General features: G+C 38.8%; 1 protein-coding gene across 1 annotated transcript in view; it reads left to right on the top strand.

Annotated features, from left to right (window-relative positions):
- LOC111862390 (chymotrypsin-like protease CTRL-1) overlaps nucleotides 1-5791 on the top strand; it is a 52949-nt gene extending 47158 nt beyond the window's left edge. Inside the window, exons 6-10 of the mRNA XM_023847746.2 lie at nucleotides 684-781; nucleotides 861-946; nucleotides 2472-2746; nucleotides 3670-3827; nucleotides 4626-5791. Of these exons, the coding sequence (XP_023703514.1) occupies nucleotides 684-781; nucleotides 861-946; nucleotides 2472-2746; nucleotides 3670-3827; nucleotides 4626-4787 (779 nt within the window). The 3' untranslated portion in view covers nucleotides 4788-5791. The remainder of the gene's footprint in view (nucleotides 1-683; nucleotides 782-860; nucleotides 947-2471; nucleotides 2747-3669; nucleotides 3828-4625) is intronic.
- Nucleotides 5792-8298: the final 2507 nt, after the last annotated feature.

Raw genomic sequence — 8298 nt, 5'->3', positions numbered from 1 at the left:
TGTTGTCATTAATATACGATAATTTATTCTCATGTACTTTGTATTTAGTTTATGAAATTCTGTGCTATCAAAGAAACTCATATACCGAGAGTTATTAATTTCTCATTTTATCTGGCCCATTGAAAGTGCTGAATTACCTAATGTGGCCTGCGGTTCGAAAAGTTTGGAGACCCCTGCTGTAGATCAAGGGTGGGTTCTAGATTATTTGAAACAAATGGATAACAAAAATTCAAAGATGACAATAACTGCTCACAGAGACCTATGTATACATACCGAGGAGGAATAAAGGAGCCTGACTGTGCTGTGACATTGTACATATTAAAACAGACTGTCAATACTGTAAATACCTGGCACTGACAACAGAACTTCCCAAGGGTCTGATGTTAATTGCAGGCCAACTCTGCACGTAAAAGCAAATGTACATAACATGATGACAATGACTAACTTCTGTAGCTACATGTAGACTATGCTCACCCTTCTCCTGTCGCTGGTATGTTAATTTGTGGAGCTGACTCAATGACTCCACTCTGTTACATTTCTTCTGGTATAACTTTCCTCTATGTCATACTCCCGTCTTACAAGCTCACTAAATAGGTGCTTACTTAGTAGTTTCAATGAGCTGTACATACTTTTTGTGCGTTCTTTTACTATGAAATATTACACATTGCATTTTGAAATTGCAGGATGTGGAGTTTCTATTGGAAAATTAGGCCCCGGCTTGGGTGCCCAGCGCCGTGTTGTTGGCGGTGATGAGGCTGGATTTGGCAGCTTCCCGTGGCAAGTAAGTTACAACCACTTTACATGACCTGTCTTTATCTCACATGTATTATAACTTTGTCACTCTCAAATTCTTTCCTTAGGCATACATCAGAATTGGGTCCAGTCGATGTGGCGGATCTCTTGTCAACCGTTACCATGTTGTCACAGCTGGACATTGTGTTGCAAGGTAATACTTTCTGCAGTATTCACTTGCTGAAACTATTCATAATTAGCCCATCCATTGATTTTGACAGGACAGTTCTAATGTGAAAACATCCAGGCTTTGTTATGGCTGGAACACCTCTGCCAGAAATTCAGACCCCTGTAATGATAACTTGTTTCAAGAAATTCTACACAGATGTAAACATAGGCATACCCAGCTTTTGTTGAATCTGATTATCTATTGCTATGATTAAGAAAGTCTAGCAACCCCTGCCATTCAAACAGATTCTGATGAAGTTGAATCAGGTACATAACTTACACATTATTTTTATAAGGTAAAAAGGTAAAGCTCTCCCTGTAACAGACCGTGGAGGCCCATAGGGTTGAGAGAGATTGAGGCTCCCAATTTTCCAGACAACTGGCACACAGATGGTGGTGAGGTTTTCTGCCTCACACACCTGCCACAATATACCCCCAGAAAGATTCCTGGTACTCAGTTGACTCAAGGGCCACAGTGTGGCTGAAAGGATTAGGTCAATTGAAAAATCCAAAGCCCTCATCGGGAATCTAACCCATGGCCTACCGTCTTGTAGCATAGTGCCACAAACAACTACACTACCCTGTGCCCTTTTCTTTTTTTTTTTTTTGATCAGAGCTAGTACAGTATTCTTACCTATGCGTATTTCTAAGCTACTTAAGTGGTCCCATTACTATGATTACACAGTAAAAAAAGTAAAGTAAAGGTATTCCTGTAACAGGTAGTGGAGGCCCATAGGGTTGTGATATGTTGAGGTTCCCACATTTTCTAGACCATCGGCTCATAGATGGTGGTGAGTGTGTCAGCTTCAAGTGCCAACTGCCCTTTACCCCCAAGAACATTCCAAAAATATTCCTGGTACCCATTTCTCTTAGAGGCTGAATCAACCCCAGGGACATAGTGCGGTTGGAAGAATCAGGTAATTGAAAAACATCCAATGACCTCATTGGGATTCGATCCTGCAACCCCAGGGACATAGTGCGGTTGGAAGAATCAGGTAATTGAAAAATATCCAATGACCTCATTGGGATTCGATCCTGCCACCTTCTGGCTTGTAGCTTAGTGCCTCAACCAATTACACTACTGCATGCCCCATGATTACACAGTATCAAATGAAATGGGGGGGTGATCATGAATGGTGAGTTGATAAGGATATGGATGAAGATGCCCATCGAATATTTCAGGACACACTCCTTATGTCTGCCCAAAGGGATAAGGACACCCAAGAAAAACCGCAGACAGGATCATTAGTAGCATGACTGAAATTGAAACTAGGTGCACTCAGATTAATGGTTCAGAGCTTTTCTGCTGCACTCTCTGCTCAGTGAGAATAAGTTTTTTCTCCCTCTTGCTGAAAGAATAATCTTTAAACAGGAGGAACTGTTTCCTTATCAGATTCAGGTTTGTAGAATTCAAGAATAAAGAATTACATACCTTTCACTGTGACACCTGGTAATTTTTGCCTCTTGAATTTATCTAAGCTGCATGTTACCTATGTACTGTTCAACTACAGGGCATCAGCAAGACAAGTTCAGGTCACACTGGGTGACTATGTCATCAATTCTGCAGTAGAGCCATTGCCAGCATATACGTTTGGGGTTCGTGAGATTCGAGTACACCCATATTTCAAGTTCACACCCCAAGCAGACCGTTTTGATGTGGCTGTGCTACGCCTGGATAGGCCCGTGCAGTACATGCCACACATTGCACCCATCTGCCTACCTGAGAAGGGTGAAGATTTCCTAGGGCAGTATGGATGGGCAGCTGGCTGGGGAGCTCTGCAGGCAGGTATGTTATCAAACAAGTCATCACTCCTTGAGCTTGAATCCACAGAATTTCCTTCTTTTGCTTTCTGATCTGGGATTTTTGTCAATAATGAGCATTAATAAATGGCATTGCAGTGCAAAGCAGTGATATAAATGTAGCCTGAAAAAGCAACATGACATTAATATATGTTACCACACAGGAAAACTGATTCAGTATTAATTCAGTTATACTTCTATTTAGGGATCTCGCAGCAGCATAGTTGATTGAGGCACTATGTTACAAGCCAGAAGGCCATGGGTTTGATTCCCCATGAGGCTACTGGATTTTCAAATTGACCTAATCCTTTCAGCCGTGCTATGGCCCTGGAGTCGACTCAGCCTCTAACAGAAATGAGTACCAGGAATCTTCCTGGGGGATAGAGGGCAGCTGGCATGTAAAGCTGACAACTTTACTGCCAATTTGAGCCAGCTGTCCAGAAAATGTGGGAGCCTCAACATCTCACAGCCCCATGGGCGTCCACAGCCTGTTACAGGGATAGCTTTACCTTTTTATACTTCTACTGGTACATCTACCATTTTCTCATCACTGTACAACTATATATGCTATAGGTATATCAAAAATAATATCTTATTATTATTATCAGCTGCTTTTTGTCCGTCCATTAATACACTTGAGCGTTTATATGAATAAATGCAAAAATTTCCTTTTATATTCATAATTTGACCTTTCTATTATGGTTGATCTTATCAATAAAGCCTCAATTTTTCCGTTGTGCTGTTATTAAGTGTCCCTGGAGAAGATCTGCATTAAGATGAAATTGGTATTCCAGCAACCACTGATTAACTAGTTCTGAGAATCAGAAATCACACCAAGTAAGGAGAAGGGGATGTGGAATGGCACTTTGGATACTCCATATCAATTTACACTGTGTCGATTGCCTTCAGGTTCCCGACTTCGACCTAAGACTCTGCAGGCTGTGGATGTGCCAGTGATAGACAACCGCCTCTGTGAACGCTGGCACAAGTCCAATGGTATCAATGTTATCATTTATGATGAGATGATGTGTGCAGGATACAGGGGAGGCGGTAAGGATTCCTGCCAGGTAAGGCATCACATTCCTTATTTCTTTCTCCCTTCAGCATGTTTATAGTCTGACAACAAGTGTGGCAAACTCTGTTCTAATCTACTGTCTCTAACAGTGATCTGATTCTGGAAAGTCACAACATTTATCCTCTTCACAACACTTCTTTGCATTTCTAAATAAATTCTGTCATAAAAATGTACAATTTCAGTTTTACACCACAGTCCATGCACAATTTTTATGTGTTTTCTTGCTGTGTTCTGATGCTGAGTACTAATGGGAAAGATTTTCTGGCATTTCAGCCGCATACTTTGCCTCCTTCTTCAAGATATATTCATCTCTTTAATATTATTTTCAGTATTTGAAGTTTTCTGAAATCTATATAGTCGTACCTACTGTACAACCTACATATACTGATGTACTATGCACAGCATTCTTACTAAAAGATGTTGTTTGATCTGTCTCCCACAGAAGAAGTTGGTTTAGCGGTAAAGTTGTAGACATATATTTGGGAGGTTCTCATTTTGAATATAGGCCACGATACCAGCTATGCTGAGATTTATCTTGATTTTATTCAGACACTTGAGCAACCACTGTCTTTACAAATCCTTTCCAATTCACAAATCATCCTCTCATCTAACACCATATATTCCATACACTGACTGCACTGTTGGGAAATAACCAACCTACCAACCTCCCTTTCACAATAAACAGAGTGGGTGCACAGAAAAAAAAGTTTATGTTATGTGCTAGACAGTGTAATTTAAATATTTTCCATAACTAGATCTGATGAAAATAAATTGATGTGTCTGTCCACAGGGGGACTCAGGTGGTCCACTCATGATGGAGAAAGCAGGAAGATGGTACCTTATCGGAATAGTGTCAGCTGGGTACTCCTGTGCACAGCGTGGCCAGCCTGGTATATACCACAGGGTGGCACATACAGTGGACTGGATCTCATACATTATAAATTCTACTTGAAGCTGACTCCCACCTTCACACGAGCCTGATCTCCTCAGCAGTATTTCCTGTGTCAGTTTATTTATATTATGCAAACAGTGAATTCAAAGAACAACACAAAGTCAGAAGGTTATCCAGTGGACCTTGTTAATGACTGCATTTTCCTTCTTATTTGTGGATATTTTGTGCACAACTTGTTCCATGCTGGTCCTGTGTTCAACTCTTCTTTTGTGCCCTGAGTGTTAAAGACAAGCTCTGTGTGACATAAAGATAGTGAGGTGAAATGTGAATGCCTCTGAAGTCTTTGTGGGTTGCTACCACCAGTTATACATATGGAAACTTCATGGAGGCTAGTAACAACACCGGAAGAAAGAAAACTTCTGTTGGTTTCAGTTTTAGACCTTATTACAATTGAATACTCCACATCAGTAATAACAATTTTACCATGCTAGTGAAATCTAGTAATGCAGGCGTACATGAGTATGTCAACTCAACAAAAAAGAGAATGGTAATATACACTGTCACTCGTTGATAAATTCTGGGTGGTGCAGTGTAACTACAAACTCTTTACAATGCGAGAAGCCAATTCGCTGGCGTACAGTAGTGCTTTATTGCAGTGGAGTGCCCAGGAAGCAGTTATGGGTAACACAGTCTTGTCATGGACTTTTGCCATTTATAGTACAATTTTATGACTACTATTAAGCACTGGAGCACCTTTCTTGGAATTTTTAAGGCAAATACTTGCAATAAAAATTCATTTTTGGGTGACAAATTTCTTGAAATGCACACCAATTTGATTTACATAAGGCTTCCACATCCTGTTACAGGGACAGCTTACTTTTTTTTTTCTATTTTCCTTCCTTTCTACTTTCAAAGGACAAATGCATTTAGGCCTGTTTGTACATGAATGTAATTACAAACATTGTAATTCACAACCACTCAGAGAAGTAGAACTGACTTAAGAGAGGCACTAAAAACAAGGAGGAATATACTAGTATGAGTCTCTAACATCAGCAGCACAAAAATGGAATACTGGAATTCACGGGTATGGGATTCATTGTACCCACCACAGTGAACCTATAGCGACAACCATCCTGCTCTCCACTAAGTGTTATAATAAATTTTTCTGAGTCCTTTTGGTAGTTAATGCATAAAGATCATCACTCAGCTCTCACCATAAAAACTGAACATGTGCTCTTCTGAAGCCTCTGCTTTACCCATAAAGTGAAATTAATTCCAATATTTTGCATATTCTAGAAAGCAGTTTGTTATGAACCCTTCGCTTGCTGAGCCTATTGTAACTTCACTAAAGCCAACTAAGTATCTTTTCATGCCTTTCAAGTAACCCTGACAGTATACCAGGAGGCATATTTCCAGTACAAGGATGCCAAGTTTGAGTTTGATAATCCAAACAAAATGCTCAAATCAAGGTTAAAACGATATAAACATGTATCACATAACACCATAATAAGAATCCCCTGACAGCATAAAAATGAAGATGTCAGACAAGTATGACAAGTATGACAAGGACAAGTATGATGAAGAAGTGATGAAAGATAAAAAATAGGGTAGGGAAAGGATGGATGAGGACACCAGAGAAACGCTTGTAGGGGGACAGTGAAAAATACAGAAGACTTTGTCACAGAAACTTCACTCTGGTGGAAAAGTCAATGAATGATAATGACAAGGTAATATACGTATATTGTAACTGATAGAAATTTAAAGATCGTCACTACTTTTGTTACAGATACATGAAGAATGATATCAAGTAATACATTAAACGCTATAATTCATCTCTAGCAGCATCTGGAATGAGTATTATATTAATCTGGGATAAGCACTGTAATTTAACCTTCATTTCTTTTCTCTTCATTTTTCATCTAATAACTTGTACAAGAGAAAATCACAAGAGTTAAATACTGAACATATACTATAGTAAGGACCCAGGCACAAAACAAACACCATATGTTTCCCCTGAAATCAGAACTTCTTCCAAGCTATTTCCCAATACATATCAAGTTCCCATTCAAGACTTCACACTGTGAGCAAAATATTTTGAGTTGTCATCTACTCTGTTCCATCCTATCTTTATTCATTTTTAGTATGGGTCCACCATTCTGATCACAACACTTCTGGACTACAGACATGTGTACTTGCTCTGATACAGGCAACAATGTAGAACATGTCCAAATTCCTTATATGTTTTGACACACTATTGTGGGTAACTGTAGATTTGTTGTGCACAAGCTTATATATGTTGGGAGTATTTCAAATTAGATTTTCAGTTACCCATATTTAAATTCTAAATTACAGTTAGGTGGATGCAATGATTGGTGGAATAATCACAAATTCTCTCCTATCTTCATGGCTTATATCACCACACCTAAAGTAATAAATCTTATTCATATTAGCTAAATTGCAAACAAAGCACAAAGAAAATTTATTTAGTGTTCCTTACTCTTGTATCTTCATTAATCTAATGGAATATTTCATTCATGCAAAGCATACAATGAAGTTCATCTTCTGAAACCCAAATTTCCTGGCTGGTTACTGTTCAACAAAATTTTTAAGCAACATTTTATGCTTTTGGTACTAAATTTTACTTCATAATTTTCCTGCTGGTTCATGTTTTGGATTATATATACTGTCAGCACATAACATGTATATTCAGCATCATTTTTAAAATTACAGCTATAAATGTGGACATATTTCAGAAATGAATCAAATTATATGATGTGAAATCCATTTAATATGCAAAACACAGGGCTATATTGCAATACTTCTATGTTCTCTGATATTGGAGTCATGCCTTTCATCACCTGTAATAACTATGAAACAGCACACTTGAGACTGTGAAAACAATCGCTATTTTATGAACCTGCCTTGCAATGAAAATGGACATTGCTTCTATTACGCTTCCCATGTAAAATAACACAGAGCAAGCACACAGGCATTAAAGTGTGTCTGTGTAGTGTCTGTGTAGCTCACATTCCATGTAGTCTTTGTATTTAAATGATCAGAGTCCTAAGAGTGAATTTGATTCTTCAGGCACCTGTTTGGTCTTTCATTGTGTCCAAATTTTGGCTTTATTTTAAGAAATTTGGATGAGAATGTTCTGATTGCACATTCATTTCATCTGTTCATCCTATAATCCCTTACAGTAATGTAGGATATAACGCCATACAAGGACAAAAAATGCACTAAGCATGTAACATGCTAGGCAAAGATACGATGGGATACCCAAAAGAAACCGAACTAATTTTTTTTGTGGCCAGAGCTTTTGTAGTACCACGTTTTGCCGCTATGAGCGCATAGAGCTAACATTCCTGAGTCGATAAGCCGACTACCGTTGCTTCAGAAGGTAAGGACTAGTTTCGGCAGAGTTTAGAGTGACAACTGTTTTGTGTGATCGTCGTTTTTGCAATGGTTGATTTTCGTGAACAGCGTGCGGTGGTGAAATTCTGCTTTTTGCACGGGAAAAGTCGAACAGAAACTCTTGAAATGTTAAAAACTGCGTACAAGGACGATGCTA

This window comes from Cryptotermes secundus, unplaced genomic scaffold, assembly GCF_002891405.2.
Source record: "Cryptotermes secundus unplaced genomic scaffold, Csec_1.0 scaffold674, whole genome shotgun sequence".
Lineage (NCBI taxonomy): Eukaryota > Metazoa > Arthropoda > Insecta > Blattodea > Kalotermitidae > Cryptotermes > Cryptotermes secundus.
This window is presented reverse-complemented; position numbering and strand designations above follow the sequence as displayed.